A 16,529-nucleotide genomic window follows, 5' to 3' on the forward strand; every position below is an offset into this window, starting at 1 on the left:
TCATATACATGTGCACCGTGTTGTCTACGTTGTTAGTTCATTTCTCTTAAAAGTTATCTATTAATAGCAAGCAGCTATGAAAGCCTCTGTTCTTTCCATTTTATGCAGAGCTGCTACAGCTGAGTGGAGCAGGTAATAGATACTATCTCCACACCCTCTGGCCCTCTGATCTCTCTCTCATCACTATCATGATATCACTAACACAGTGTCTGAGCAGCCTCTGGACCTCTTTGTAGCCCTTCTGAGACTCAGCTAAATTAGCCTTTAGAATGCATTAGCTGGCCAACAAAGAATAGTAAAGAGCCACGACATAAGATTTAGACATGAGAGCTTGAATAAAATCCAGCATCACTGCAACAATGTGCTAATGTAGTAATGAAATGCCTTTAACTTCTGTTGACTCTTAAGTATCTCTGAGCACCAAAATGTATTGTTTTTAAAAGAATATTTAACTTGGAAAGTTGATAGTTGCATATACATTTTTGGGTTAAAATTTTACAACGAAACTACCTATGTTTTATATACAAGCATAATCTAGCTTAAAAATTGGGTTAATTGTTCTCATATGCTTATTGTTAAAGGATGACAGAATCTTTATATGTAGAACCTGTGAGGTTATCTAGCCAGCTATCTTGACTAACGTTAGTAATTGACAATGCTAGATAGCAGACATCTAGCCAACGTGAACATGGCATGCGGTGTATGTCATAAAGCAGTCATATGAAGCTTGTTTGCTATTTGGAAATGCCAACATGATATCATTTTTCACTCATATCTGTATATGCTTAATATTCTGCTGAACATCTTTAGGCAAATTAAAAATTATTCAGTAGTTGGGTGCACGTAGAATATTATCCAGCTAAAAATCACTACGAAAATAGTCGGTTGATGAATGGAAGATAAGCTGAATTTGTACTGAATTTAAGCTACAGTAAATGTTTCAATTTAATTTTGTAGTTAATTATAGCTTAACTAGCAACTTGCAGCAATTTGGTACTAGCTAGCTATCTGTTTGCTAACTTAGCTATTGTAAGTGATGAACAAATTAGTTATTTGTTATAGTGTATTTTGACTGAAATTTGTTTAAAACCACATAGAATATAGAAATGCAGGTCAGTACTAAAGATTTTCTGTCTGTCTGTGACTAAAATGTGAGCTAACATAATAGAAGTGAACTAGCTGGCTAGTTATGGAGTGCACAGGAACATGGATGGTAGGAATTTTAGGCTTTTTTTTTTTTTTTTTTAATAAAGGAAAGCTCTTTCATGTTCACCCTTTTTACCAGTACGCCGAATTTCCATTCTGAATAGAAATGGACTTTTCCATCATTTTCAATCAGTATAAACAAATGTATTATTTTATCACTGCAAGTCTGTTATAAAATTAGTCAGTATGCTGAGGTGCTTTCAGTGTGAGATGCTTTAACCTCTGTGACATGGCGAAGAAATTCAATGCTATTATGGACATGGAAAAAAACAAAAAAATGTTTAACTTGGAAACTCGACAGATTATTTAAAACTTGTTTATTCAAATATTACTAAATCAAATGCTGTTGATATCAGTCAGGCTCACTGTATTAATGAAAAGTATGCTTGTTCAGTGCTGCAGATGATCAGTGCTTTTTACGTCAGAGCTCCAGTTGTGTTCTGTGCCATGAAGATTTCAGACCTTCATTAAGAAGAGGTCAACCCTGTTAGGATCCTGAGGCATCTAGAGATGTACCAGCTCCGGTTCTGCTTCATGAAGTATTCGGACATTCTAAGAGGGAATGCCAACTACTTGTGGTCTTTGAGGGCAACAACCTCCTCATCAATGCACAGTTGTCAAACTATATATTTATATTCACACCTTCCAGTGTCACCCAAATGAGGCTGAGGTTCCCTCTTGAGTCCGGTTCCTCTCAAGGTTTCTTCCTCTTCCATCCAAGGGAGCTTTTTCTCACCACAGTTGCCTCAGTCTCCTCAAACACATTTAAATATAATATTCATCTTGAACACACACTCTGGACAATTTTCCAGAGATGCCAATCAACCTACCATGCATGTCTTTGGACCGGGGGAGGAAACCGGAGTACCCGGAGGAACCCCCGAGGCACAGGGAGAACATGCAAACTCCACACACACACAAGGCGGAGGCGGGAATCGAACCCCGACCCTGGAGGTGTGAGGCGAACGTGCTAACCATTAAGGCAAGGTGTGGGCATTTTTTTTTGCTGAAACGATTTGATGAATTACAGAGAAGCATCAATGCAAATCAATTTTTCTTGTTGAAATAAAGTTCTTTATTTAGACATTTCTTCCAGATAGGTCAGGTTTCTTCCAGGATGGCTCCACCCCATCTGCCATTCAGTGCCTTTAAGTCCCCATCATTATGATGATGGTAGATCTCAACCCACTTGAACAGCTATAGGATATTTTGGAGCAATAGGCTGACAGCACTCTCAACAATCTTCTTCAAAACACCAAAGTATGTGGCAGCGAAATCTCTGATACTGAAATAGTATTTATGTGTGTACAAATTCCACATGCTGCTAAAGGTCTCATCCGCTTCACACCCCAAAGCTATTTCCTTTTGTTGTCAATGCTTTCTTAACTATACTGTATGTGTACCACAATAATGATTGTTTTTCCTCTGAAGCACTTTGATCAGCGAGGAGGTTAGAAGTCCATGCTCTGATGTTGTTAAATGTTTTTCAGAACAAAATAAGTAGGACCGAGGTATAAGAAGCTTTTCACTCACAACACGTGGCATCAAGATGGTGCAGCTTCTGTCTTCTCTCAAATGTCTAACTCTTTGGGTTTGCCTTGAAACGCTGCTGCAGTTGTCAGATCTGGATGTGTGTCATATTATAAACTCTGGACTTTATGTTGATCTGTTAAAGACGAGCTCCGTCCGATATCCAGAATAATACAGGTACGCTGAAAATACAGTATGGAGGGAAGGAGAACTTTGTTCTTATTAGCATTACGCATGATGAGATTTTTAGCTTGATGGTGTGAGTTCTCTTCCTCTCGAGGAATCCTGTTGGATTAATTTCCATCATCACAGCACAAGATTTACGTGCACCTTAACCTCTACACCGTCTGTCAGTAGCCTCTCATAGATAAACGCTGTGTATGATACTGAACAGCTGTCATCACCGACTGCTCCGGAAACTATTTTTGTTGCATTTTTTTTGTTGCATCTGATTTAAAATACACATGTATGTCTACTTTTTTCATGGACTGGCATCCCATCAGATCCAGAACCCTGTCCATAATAAAGCACTTACTTCAGGTAAATAAAAATGAATCTGCTTCTGTTTTTTTTTCTTCAGCATTTATTTTTGTGTAAAAAATAAAATGTGAAAATAAGTATACGTTTTATAAACATGCATTAACACTGTATGTCATAAACTAGAGTTAAAGTTGTTGGGTCTAAAAGTTAAGATTTTTTACTTCTGCAGTAGCTACAGACTGAAATATTTTTAATGTACTGTTTAGTTTATGGGCATAAATGAAAAAATATTTATAAAATGTTTCTAGCAAGAAACTCTGACAAAAAAAAAAACTGTGACAAAAAATATGAACCCATCTATATCTCATGGGTCATGACCTATCATTCAGAACATGAGCTTTAAGAGAGAGAGAGAGAGAAAGAGAGAGAGAGAGAGAGAGAAAGAGAGAGAGAGAGAGAGAGAAAGCCTTTCATACCTTCCATATAGTCACTGGCTATGTTATTAGAAACATATTATATATACAGTACTTATGCAGTCAGCGAATTGTGTGGCAGCAGGAAATGCAAGGAAACATTTAAGAGCTTCAGGTATCATTCATGTTGATTATCAGAAATGTTCTCTCTGTGACTTTGATTGTTGGTGCTGGTTCGAGTATTTTGACACACAGCACTCTTTAATCTTTACACAGAATGGTGGAAAAGGTGCTCTTGATCAGAGTAGAACAGTCAGAGTGGTCTGACCTGATAGAAAGTTTACAGTAATCCACCACTCTGTACAACAATGGTGAGCAGAAAATCATCTCCTAACACACAATATGTATGACCTGGATGAGTGCCAAATTTTATGACGGAATTGTGATGGAAATGCTTACTAAGAGGTTGTTGGTGAATTACTAACCTTCAATGTGCATGACTAGAAGTAGTTTGTGACTAGAAATTGCTATTACCAGATATTGTTTGTGTAAAATATTAGAGGGTCAGAAGGAGCCGGAGACGAGATGGCGAGACTCGGGCTCATAAACATCTTAGGCATACCCTGGTAAGGATATCCTGATCCGGAGATGATCAGACGTTGTAATGTACTGTAGCCAATGATTGATGTTTTCCTTTCTTCTCTTTCTGTGTTTGAATTATGCTTATAAAATTTCAATGTAAGGAACGATAAGGGTCCATACTCTGTCATGCTACATGAGAAGCCTTGGGTACATGAGGGGCCTTTTCACTCTTGCCTGTGCCTACCAGTGTGCTATTTCCTTTAAAAAAACTTCCACAGCACGACAGCATCAGATTCCACTCCTGTCAGCTAGGAACAGGAATCTGAGATTCACCAAAACACAGCCTGGTATTGTTCCAACATTCTACTGAAGGGACAGTTGCATGAATAGGAAGGTATATCTATTCCTAATAAAGTAAAAGATTGTATTAATGATATAGTCAAAGGTGCTAGTTTGCCCACATGTCTGTGTACTCTATGTATCTGGTATGTGTGTATATGTAGATGCATTTATGGTATGTTTAGTACAGTATAAAGCGAAATTGAGCTTTCAGTAGATGATCAGAGAATGTTAATGTGTGACCGTTGTCCTGCTCTCATGATACTGCTAGCCGCTACCTGCACCGGCCGAGAGCGATGAGTGAATCGTGAGTGCAATACAGGCCTGGAGTGGCAAATCGGTGAAGCTTCTTTTCAACACTCTGAAGCTAACGAAGAATCCCTCTAACTGACATGCCATCCGAGTCTCCACACATCACACACTGGACGTCTGGTTACTAAGGAACGATGTACAGCATTCATGCCGAATGTATCGGAGCAAGTTAGCAAATTAGGCACAAGGAATTATATGTTTTCTAAATGAATTATCGCTCTTTTTAACGTCATTCCTAAAGCAGATTCTGTATAAATCTGTATACATCTTTATTTACTACAAGGCTTTCTTTTTCCCCTTGATTTAATAACTGTGAAACCACAAATCGAATTCGATGGAAATGTTACGTCGTAAAATTAGAACCTTGCTCTAACCTTGCTAGATGTGGCTTTTTTATTTGGTATGATTTCTGAGAGGGTCCTTTGTTACCATTGCTTGGAAAGTTACAAGGTTAATAAAATATGCAGAGACGTCTCGCTTGGTCCCAGTCAGCACAGCTGGATGGGAATAAAGGCTGGATTGAAAATTCATTAGGGACCACCTCACCAAATCCCTTCTTCTCATGTCATTTTGGGGAATTGGTTAGATGAAATATGAATTAACTCCAAGGGAAATTGGAAGTGCACCAGCTGATTCACTGCAAATTTGCACGTCGGTTGCAGTCGAGTGCCAAAGAAAGAAGTGTAATTTGTTCCAACAGTTAGTGTGTTATAGTGAGAAACAAAATAATATCAGTCCTCAAGGCTGCATCTTTCTGAATGTACTGAGACTACTCCAAAGTTGTTGTATTTTTTTTTTCTTTAGCAGAACACCCTGTAGTGTTTTATTCTTTATACCACAGCAATTACCCAATGATTTAATGTATTCATTAAACAGCATATCAGACTTTTTAATCAGTTTACAGTTGCATTTATCGTTGCGGAACGTCCACCATAGTTTTCGTTATCGGCTAAATTACAAGAACCCGAAATTCAGTCCCTCTCCAACATCTCTATATTTTTCCTCTCTCTCTTCAATTTAATCAGACAGAAAAATGTAAATTGTTACATAGCATCTGTAAAACACAACATTCTCAACCCTGAAAACTTTCCAGTTTTGCTATAAGACTCATGTCTGGTCTTGGACACAGATGAGAATTCAGATGTTTTCTGTTTTGACTTGGACTTGTCTCAGACTAATTGCCATTTATACTTGGACTCGTCCATGTTTTGAACATCGCTCTGTTTAAAAATGGCCATGGCCTCGACTGAGAGTTTATAAAAAGAATGTTCTTACATAAAATTTAACATGAGGTAATTTCTTCTAGAGAATATCTTGGCCTCAATAGAGATTTGATTTCAGCAGTGGTGGGCTTGGCTACAGTCCAACTCTTCGGTGGAAAACGTCAAGTTGCTTTAAATTAGACTGATGCAAAGCACCGAGACTGGGGACATCTTCCAAAAATGATAACTAAATGTTTTCTTACAGAAAACTTCACCTTATCAATGATCATTATCCCTGCTAATTATTAGTCATTGATTTTGTAGACTCTTCATTAAGCACCTCTCTAAATTCACATTTTACTATAAAAACTTTAATATAGTGCAACAATTGTATTAATATAAACCTGCGATCGTACATTGTATTAAACGTCTTTTTATTTATGCGTTAAATGGTAAATACGACACATTTTCTCCGTAAGAAGGTTAAAATGTAAGTTCACCTGCTGCCTTGAAGATCACTTAAAGATAACCTTTATTTTACCTCACAAGTAGTCAAAACTATGGATGACTTGATGTGAATTTTTATAAACACTTAAACCTGAGTTTAGTTTCTTAAAATTGTCACGACAATGAAAGTTAAAAAGAAGAAATACAGTGTTTCACAATGTAGGTACACATCTCTCTTTTACTTGTATGCATCCTATTGAGAGCATCAAGTGTATCCCTGATGGTGTATTAAAGAAAACCAGAGAAGTGTTTTGTGTTTTCATGACCCATGTACAGTATGAAGATCTGCATCTCTTTGTGCGATAAATCATAGAAGACATGCTTTTCAACCTACAGCTTTTATCAGACTTCTCAAAGTAAGAATGTTGATGAAGGATCAGGGTTTGCCTTTCATCTTTAAAAAGACTATTACATGTGTGCTGGGAGCCAATCCTACATAAGCACTGGCCTTGTGTTGCTTATGAACCCACACGTGCCCCACTGTTCTCTACAGTACTTGCTGTCATGTTTGGTGTGATTAATAACTCATATGAATGTTCTGAGGTGTTACTGTATTCACTGGGTTGTGCTACATACATTATCACGTTCATGTTGTAGTTGACCTCTTTGTTAAAACATAGATTTTTGGGGCTCTTGTTCAAATATCCGTAGGATCATTACAAATGCCAAATTATTAGTCTTTGCTAAGCTAATTATTATAGTAAAACCTGATAATGTTTACTGGTAAGGTGAAACTAAAGTTCCTGAGGTAAAGATTGCCATTGAATTGTTTGCTTTGTCTAATTCTTTCCCTTTCCTCTTTTTCTTCTGCATTTTCAATATTTCCCCATGCATTCCAGCATGCTGCTGAGCTGTTAGAAAGGTTTAACATCAAATAAAGCAAAACAATGTAATTGGACTAAATATTAGCAACACCTCATTGAGCTTCAATTACATTCATATGAAATAATATCGTATGTCATCTGAAGTAATTGAATGTTAAGTTAGAGGTAAAGTTGTAATGCATTAGGTCACAATTATTTAAAAATAATATCAGTTGGTTTTTATTGTCTACTTCTAAAATGCGTATTGATCAAGCTAACTAGGTTAAACTTAGTAATTTTCCTGTAGGACAATACCGTAATCAACGCTTCCACCAGTGGCACACAGTGGTGTTAGTGCCCTGTTCACATTGCCCTAGTTCAGCCTCAGTGTCAATGCTGTCTCAGATACTGTAATAAATCTTTTACAGTCTTAAAGGTAGGGTTTCCGATTTTTGAGAAATGCTTCAGAAAACGGAGTTGGGCCGAATAGTAAACAAAAATCAAAACAAAAAACAAAACAAACGTGTAGCCAATGAGCAGAAAGGGGCGGGTCTTGTCAATATGCGGTGGAGAGAGTGTTCGGTGCGCATGTGTGACATTAGCAGAAAGCGGTTTTAACATTGACATGGAGGATAAAAACAAAGAAAGAAAGCGAAGAAAGGCTTACGATAAGGCAAGAAGTAGGACGTGTTAATATAGGATCAGCTTTCCAGCGCTGGAGAGAACTGAAGGAGCAGGAAGTTGGCCACATATTCACAGGTTGGAGTTTCCCGAGTCAATAACTCCTGAGCTAAACGCTGTTACTACACAAATAACACCTCTTTTCTATCGTAGTAATGTAGAGAGGCAGCTACAACCGTGTTTTGTGTAGTAACAGCGTTTAGCTCAGGAGTTATTGACTCGGGAAACTCCAATGTGTGAATATGTGCCGACTTTACTTAAGACGCCGAGGCGCTTTTTTCCTTCTCGATAGGTGAGTAACGTTGGTTTTGCTTTGTTACACAGAACTAATATATGCCGTCCTTTGCATGATTATGCTTGTGTGTAATTTTTGCTTGTTTGTTTATCTGCAATCGTATTGTTCTTCCCTTCAGCTATGATAGACACATTTCTTTCCATTAGTTGCCTGGTTTACACGTGTGTGTGGGCGGAGCTATCGATACAGGGGTGGGACCCATTTGGGTTAGGGGCGTGTTTGTTTTGGTGATTTCAAATATTAACATTGGCTTTCAAAAATCGGAGACCCTGACTTTAATTATTCAATTATTTTCTATGCAATAAATGAGATTTAGCTCAAACACTCCCCCCAGTGGACATAAATATGCCTTTGCTAATGTTGACTATTAAAGTTGAATCCTAAAGGTTTCTTCAGGTTGTCTCACTGGGAATTGTACTCTCTATAGAACCCTTTATTAGCAAGCAGAGCTTCTTTCGGGATCTAAGAGCCCTTAACTGTCTAAAGTGACAAACCTTATAGTTGCATATTTTTCCTGATTAATGGCTTTTGGTTGTGCTTTTCACAGAGGAAGTGGAACAGCGTTTAAGTCCTTTCACTCGAAAGGTGGACTTGCTGAAGCTCTTGTCCAGTCTCGTGCCACAGAGTAACAACGTGTCTTTGTTCGAGGATAATGAGGGATGCTCGGTGCTGAGCGTCGGACTCTACTCGACCCTGACTCTACCGACGAGACAAGCTTTCGGCCTGAGGTCTGTCCCTAAATCCTAAACACTGCTGATTTTTAGCTGATTAAAATGTTGATAATCAGTGAAGGTTTAAGAGCCTTACCCAAGGGACCAAAAGTGGCAGCTTGGCAGTGCTGGGGCTTGAACAGAGCATTAACCCAAAGTTAACTGTTGAGTCTCCACTGACTATGATATTAGTGAGCTTACTGTAGTTTATCTTAGATCTTAGATTCCTCTTTTTACTGTATTTTCTATGAACTACATATGAATAGCATCCAGTGATATTACTAGTATCCCAATGAAGATGGAGCAGGTAGCATGAATTCTATACTTAATAGAATAAACATGTGTATCATTTAACCCATCATTTAACAGCCAGATGTTTCATCGTGTGTGTGTGTGTGTGTGTGTGTGTGTGTGTGTGTGTGTGTGTGTGTGTAAATGTGTGTGTGTGTGTGTGCAAAGCTTTGTAGATGAGTTCAGTGTACTCCTTCAGCTGCGTAGCTCTCAGCATGTGGACCGCAGTGTCCTGACCATCCTGGACTTCTACAACGAGGTAACACTTCAGATCCGCCTCCGTCCCTCAGGTTTCACCTTCATCACTGCCCATCAGCGCGACTACGAGTGAGTCGAACACTTCGTTTGCGCTCTGTGTTTATTTAAGTATAATTTATTGATACTCAAGTTAAGTGGCATCATTGGTGTAAAATGTGTAAAAATGTGTAACTTCATACAATATGACCTGCAAAATACACACAAGGTGAATTACTAATGATTATTATTCATTATTGCTGTTGAAATCTAAATAAATTAGCCCCAATCCACATTAAATCTAAAGGACGTTTCACTCTGTGTATCAGTATCAGTGATATTGAATTTACAGACTGGGCTGGAAAAAATCAGCCCCAGCGGCTAACTTTCGCCATTCTGTGAATTTATACTTATGACCTTTGGCAATATATTAGAAACAACCATCAATAGCAACCACTTATTTTAATTTTTACCTAAAACTGTGGTATGTCTTATTGCTACTTGTTTGTCTAGTGTTTTTTTTTTGTATCTGCAGGTTTTTAGTGCCAGGCTTGTCTGAATCACGGTGGCACTGGGTCTCAGTTGGAGCCTCATTGGAATATCTAACTGTCTATGTGAACTGTGTGCTGGTGGAGAAAGTCAGATGGACCTTCCCATACTTGGGTATCCCTACAGACGGTCTACTGATGGTTGGGGGCATCCTGCGGGGCTTTGAGACGCCTTTCGAGGTAGTTTCATTTAGTTTCTTTCTTCAAACACTGACATTTCACTGAGCATATGATGTTTATGTGATATATTGACATACAGCAAGAAATAAAACTGTTCCAACACATGAAAATCTTCAGGATGTGGTTTCTCATTAACATGACCAAGCTGCTCCTTTGTCATATTACAGAGAGACTGGTAAGGGAATGAGCCTTCATAGTATAAGAGTAGAACATGTTAAAATAGAATAATAGTGATTTTAAGCAAATTAAGTCATGCAGATTAAAATGAAGGCAAATCGTTTCCTGCCTTGTGTTGAATTCAGTAGCAGATCATTCATTTCTGCATAGATTCCAGCTAAGTTCAAGGCTGTTCCTCATGCTATAGCATGACCTTGCATTAGAAACCTAATGAACACTGTGTTTGCACTTCAACCAGATGCAGAGACAGATTATCAGATGAGAGCTGTGGCTGTTGTTTTGTTTTTAGAGGTGGATGGTCTCAAAAGTAAAGATTTTCCAAATATTTCTGATGTTTTATTTTCCTAGGGGGAAATCAGGCAGATGACGTTTGTCATGGGTGATGGCAGAGCTGCTAAAAATCATTGCAGGCTCCATCAGCCGGTGTGTGGAGCCTCAGTGGACTCGTGGAGCTACAAAACGTCTCGTAACACACAGGTACAAAAGAATAGAGCTACATTAGGCTCTCATTAGATGTTTCATGACTCAGACATGATGATGTCACTGTTGTTGTGATGATGTAGTATTACTAGGTTAATTTTACTAGGACTAAAAACATCTTTTTTTTCTAATACATCTCCAGTCTCCATCGCTGTCTTCAACCAGCTTGATAGAAGACCCGGAGTCCTTCAGTGGCGGAACAGATCCCTTTATTATGACCACCATTCAAAATCCCAGGCCACAAACGGAGGAAACAGACATGCTGGTAAGTCAGTTTCTGAATTACAGCACATCCAGATACGTTAACATGCTTGCTCGAGCATTTCATAGGCATACATTAGGCCTTAAAAAGCAAAAACAGCACAGCCCCTATGCAACATGTGCGATTGAGCTTCAGGGAGGATGGTTTTCGAGGTCTGGAAATATTACAGATGGAGATAGAGCGATTACCCTGACTTCTAATTTGTCCCCATTAAACTGTAACTGTGCTCTGTTGGTGAAATGGTCTGTGATTTATGACAATCATGAGAACGCTTGAGTGCTAAATGCTCTATCAATGAGGACAAGAGGGCGTTCGCTTAGATCTGCTGTGCAGGAAATACTCCTGAGTTAGTAAATGACCAGGAGAATCATTACGGTTTCATTATGGCTTTTTGTAGCTTGAGCCAAATAAATGCAATTTTAAACAGTATGTTTGTTTTAATTAAATAGGAACAATGAAAAACACTCTTGTTAATCAAAATCGATGTGCTAATAGAAATTTCTATGTCTATATATTTATATTTGCTCTCATCTGTGTGTAAGTGAAAGCTGTGTGTGTGCGTGTGTGTGTGTGTGTGTGTGTGTGTGTGTGTGTGTGTGTGTGTGTGTGTGTGGTTGAACTCTATGGTGGAGGCCTGTGAAGTTTTACAGTTATTACTGTGTAGTTTCCCAAAAAACGAGGGAGTGGAGTTATAAATGTTTGCTTTTCTAACCTCGTTATTGTCCACATAAATGTTTAATGTAAGTGTTGTAGCGAGTGGAGCAAGTTAACCTCAGCTTCAATAGAATTATAGGCTCATGGACTAGTCATAAAGTTGTTGTTTTTTCCCAGACTGTTATACAGCTGTTCCCAGTTTAAACAGCATCAGATTGGAAACAGTCTCTCTGAACATTTGGGAATTCCAGACTAATTTCATACAGCATTGTTGACATCATGACAAAAATGTCTAAACAGTTATATGTTCATTACAGTCAGGTGTCTGAAACCAGTCCAAATCTGCATGTAATGGTTATACACCAGAAGGGGTAAATTATAGTATATTGTTCCAACATTCAAACACTTTCTAATAAAATAAGGTAAATTCCACTTAATAGGTGGCTGTAAAAATACAGCTGTGATTTAACATATCATTAAACCAGGGTTCATTTAAACTGTGATGTACATTGTAAGAAGATTTTTCTGTTCATTTCTAGTTTCATAAATCCCAGTTTAATTGATATCTTAATCGTACAAACCTTGTATTAAGACCACGAATTCCGCTGGTGAATTTCTTGAAAATGAAAAGTGCAGTGTGACGATGATATAATGAGAAGTTCAATGTCTGGCCATTAGTCGTTTTTCATTCATCTCCAGTAAGTGCTTTATCCTGATCAGGGAACTGATGGGTGCGGTGTGAGAATATACTCTGGACTGTATGATAGTCCATCACAGAGCACCATACACACACAGTCAAACACTCATTCAAATTTAGGGGCAATTCATTGTCTGGTTTTTGTCTACCAGCATGTTTTGGGGAAGAATGTAGAGGAAAACCACACAGACAAAGGAAAGAAGTGGTAGCCGAGTGGTTGAAATTGATTGGAAATTTGTGAGATTACAGTATATCCCAGGGCAACAAGCTACCACTGGGAAGTCGTGGCCTAATGTTTTGAGAGTTTGACTCCTAACCCTAAGGTTGTGGGTTCGAGTCTTGGGCCGGCAATACCACGACTGAGGTGCCCTTCAGCAAGGCACCCAACCTCCCCATACACCCCCAAACTTTAACCATCAACTGCTCAGTTAAGCAAATATGATAAATGTAATTCGATTTGGATAAATGCGTCTGCCAAATGCCGTAAATGTAAACATGCAAAACTCCACAGTAACTCGAGCTCAGGATTGAACCAGGGACCCTAGAGATATGATGCTGGTAATCATATACGTTAAAAAAAATCCTTTTATAGTAAAGTCCTCCGGTTCAAGAAGAGCAGTTCCAAATTTGGGCTTCATTTTATATACATATATATATATATATATATATATATATATATATATATATATATATATATATATATATATATATATACAGTATATCATCCTGGAAATGAATGTAAGCCTAACAATGCTGTAAGTCCAGATCTTTCTTACTCTCACTGATTTTTTTGGCATTTCCACTTTAAACAAGATGAAGTGTGGCTCATAGTTTTCTCATGCAGTGTAAGTATAGCAAAGGAAAGGGAACTTCACCCTGCTCCAGTTCCATATCAGACTATTCCAAGTCAGTGTGCCTTGGCAGTGCTTGTCTATCATCAGTGTATTCTTCTTAACATACAGAAGTCCTGTAATTATGATCTCTTAGCTGTAATTTAATGCTCAAAAATAAACCAGATATCATAAATGTGTAATCAAAAGAAGAAAAAGTCTCAGGTATTTTTTTTAATAGAAAAAAAAAAGAGTCTTTTCCCACAGTTCGACCAATACACACACGTACACAGACACTCTTATGTTCTCAGCCCCTGGTTCCAAAAGCAGCTTTGAAGCATTGTGGCTTCCTATTTAAGAGAAGAGTGTGTGGAAAGTGGAGCTCTTAATAAAGTTGGAAGTGTTTCTCTTTTTTTTTTTTTCCTGCCCACCAAGGAGAGCTGTGAAATCTCCGAGACAGAGCTCCACAGAGCTTTCAGGCAACAAAACCTTCCTCTGTAATGCATCTCCCTGAGTTGGCTCTGTTACTGGAGCAGCCCTTATTGCTAATCGTTCCTGTTTGAACAACCTCGTAGTCTTGATGCATCACAGATATTCCTTTCTCAGCTCACTTGGATGAAACCAATGATTTGTGGAATACTCCTGTGATGATTTCTTATGTGCTAACCTTTTTCTGCGTTCCTCTGCCAGTCCGTCTTCATAACTTCATAAATTTTCCCAGTAATTTCTTCTCAGTTTGGGAAGAATGCTCCATCTAGGTATACTGAATCGCACATTTGGGCAGCCAACCACATTTGGAGGCAAGAGCTACAGTATGTACCCTATTCTGCATCCCTGAGCTCACGGATGCCCGTGATTTTTTGTTTGTGATTGACAGGTAGAAGTATGCATTCCCACGCAAAGAGCACGGTGAACTTTTTTCCTTTTGCACCTCTTTGGACAATCCTGGACAAAATTGGAATCATTTTTCCCATTTCTGCTGGGTACAATCTAAGCTCAGGGACACCGAGGTGACAGCTGATAATGTGCAGGAGCAGAAACGGAATGATCTAGTTTTATACAATTATTACTTTGTATGTTCGTTGTAGTGAATATTGTAAAGGTATTTCATTTCTTACACTACTTCACTCATAAACTGATCTGCTAAGAAGACTAAAGTTCAGCTTTTACCAACTGATACTGACCCAGTATGTCCATCCCTGGACCTTATTGATATTTCCTTCATGGCTAGTCTCCTAGCAGAATGTGGCCTACCTTTATGGAGGTGCTGTGGGTTAAGCCTTGATTTCCTGAAGTCTGCATGTCTGGGTATGTTGGGTTTGGGCCGAGTCCTGGTGTGGGTGTATATGGGAGGTTCCAGCCCTGTCAGAGAGTATGAGAGCAAGAGAGAGTGCGGCACTCCTTTATGAACTGATGTAGCGTGTCCACTGCCACCATGTGTTTCCATGTTTGGGTTGGATTCTGCCTTATTCTGGGAGTATTTCAAAAAGGACCACATGTGAATGGACAATGGAAAGCTGCGGTAGGCCTTTTAAAAATGGTCAATTATATCGAAGCTGTAAGCATGTGTGATTGGTGATTTGGTGGATACTTTATTATTGGTCTTCTGAATCTGTATACCTTCTGTATGATTTACCTGTTCTGAGTTCATCCTTTGGAGAAGTTGTTTTTGATATCAGTCCAGGATTTCTAGCTCTTGTAACCACAAGTTTGTGTACCTTACTACTTAATGTATATTAAATGGTTCACAAATATACTCCAGGCCCCTGGAACATGCTGACGGTATCCTACAGGGCTCTTCTTTATGCCATTAATTAATGCATTTTTCTAAACAGAATGGCAGGATGACTCTTATTTTATAGAATTATTTTTGGTGTGAAAAGAAATAGTTTAATTATGCAGCAATGAGAATGTTACGAAGCTACAGAAATTTAATTCAGATGCACAAATCTTTTGCCCATTAGCTTCAACAGTGAATTACAATGTCCCTATATCAAATAGTGGCAGTGCTCCAATTTATAATTTTTTTACCTGTTTTTTTTTATTGACCAAACATGATTGGATTTGGTTAAAGTTAAGTTTGACAGCTTTGGGCCTGTTGTTTATTTTAAGTATTTTAAGTTAATTTCTGCCTTTAAAATCGAACCATACATAAAAAATGCAAAAGCATTGCAGAATGCTGGCTTATACTCCAAATAAAATGGTTACAAAAAACCCTAGACATTTTTACAGATGAACTGTGAAGCTACAAGTGGATTTCTGTGATTATTTCCTTGTTAAACCGTAGATTTCTGCAACACGGTGCAATTAAAAGTAATTCACTGAATGCTAAATTACAATACAATGTAAGGCATCATCTGTTCATTTATTTCATAAGCCTGCAACTGGGGTTGTACCCTAAGTACAAGGTTATAATCCAGCTACAGTACGAACCACAATGTGGTTAACATAAATTTATTGTTTTTTTATTTTTATTTTTTACAGTTTTTTCACTCTTACTTATGATATTCAGGGTCTGAACCTATCAGAATTGAAATATTTTTGTCCAGCTGCCTTTTTAAAGAAACGACTATTAAGAACTACATACCTGTGTCTTGCTGTGAATTAATCAAGTTGGTCCGTCCTCGCTGTCAGATGATCCATACAGAATGCAAATAATATCCGTCACTGGGATATGAGCCCTGGGCTGTTCGTGTGGTCATCCATCATTGGTCAGTTCCGTTAGCTGGCTGGGATGTACTAAAGTTGTTGAGTATGGGAGGACCACATGATCTGGTCCTTCATGTGACCTTCAGCTAGAACAGTGTATTTCCTTTGTATTAGTGTTTTTCTCTTACAATACCTCTTTTGATCCAGATCGAATCAGACACCTGAGAGGCCTGACCCTGTCGTCCAATGCCAGTCTATTGTGTGCTTAAGAAAATACGATTATTGTTTAATCATCAAAGGCATCTCATTCTTTCAAAATTCTTCTTGGCATCCAAATGTCTAACTCAGATCTGATCAGTTGTTTTTATTAAAAAGTGTTAGTCGCGCTTTACTTCTGCACTTCTGCATGAGCCAAATACATTTCCAACTTTCTTGCATCAGCAGCCAAAAATCTGACTCATAGCTCA

The 16,529-nt window shown here is 38.3% G+C and overlaps 1 protein-coding gene across 1 annotated transcript in view; it reads left to right on the forward strand.

The window, feature by feature from the left end:
* The window catches only part of si:dkey-61l1.4 (collagen alpha-1(I) chain), a 63,436-nt gene that overhangs the window by 12,186 nt on the left and 34,721 nt on the right, over positions 1-16,529 (forward strand). The window contains exons 2-6 of the mRNA XM_027162710.2: positions 8,898-9,078; positions 9,520-9,678; positions 10,121-10,313; positions 10,839-10,967; positions 11,113-11,235. Of these exons, the coding sequence (XP_027018511.2) occupies positions 8,898-9,078; positions 9,520-9,678; positions 10,121-10,313; positions 10,839-10,967; positions 11,113-11,235 (785 nt within the window). The remainder of the gene's footprint in view (positions 1-8,897; positions 9,079-9,519; positions 9,679-10,120; positions 10,314-10,838; positions 10,968-11,112; positions 11,236-16,529) is intronic.

This window comes from Tachysurus fulvidraco, chromosome 9 (genome assembly GCF_022655615.1).
Source record: "Tachysurus fulvidraco isolate hzauxx_2018 chromosome 9, HZAU_PFXX_2.0, whole genome shotgun sequence".
In the NCBI taxonomy this organism is placed as follows: Eukaryota; Metazoa; Chordata; class Actinopteri; order Siluriformes; family Bagridae; genus Tachysurus; species Tachysurus fulvidraco.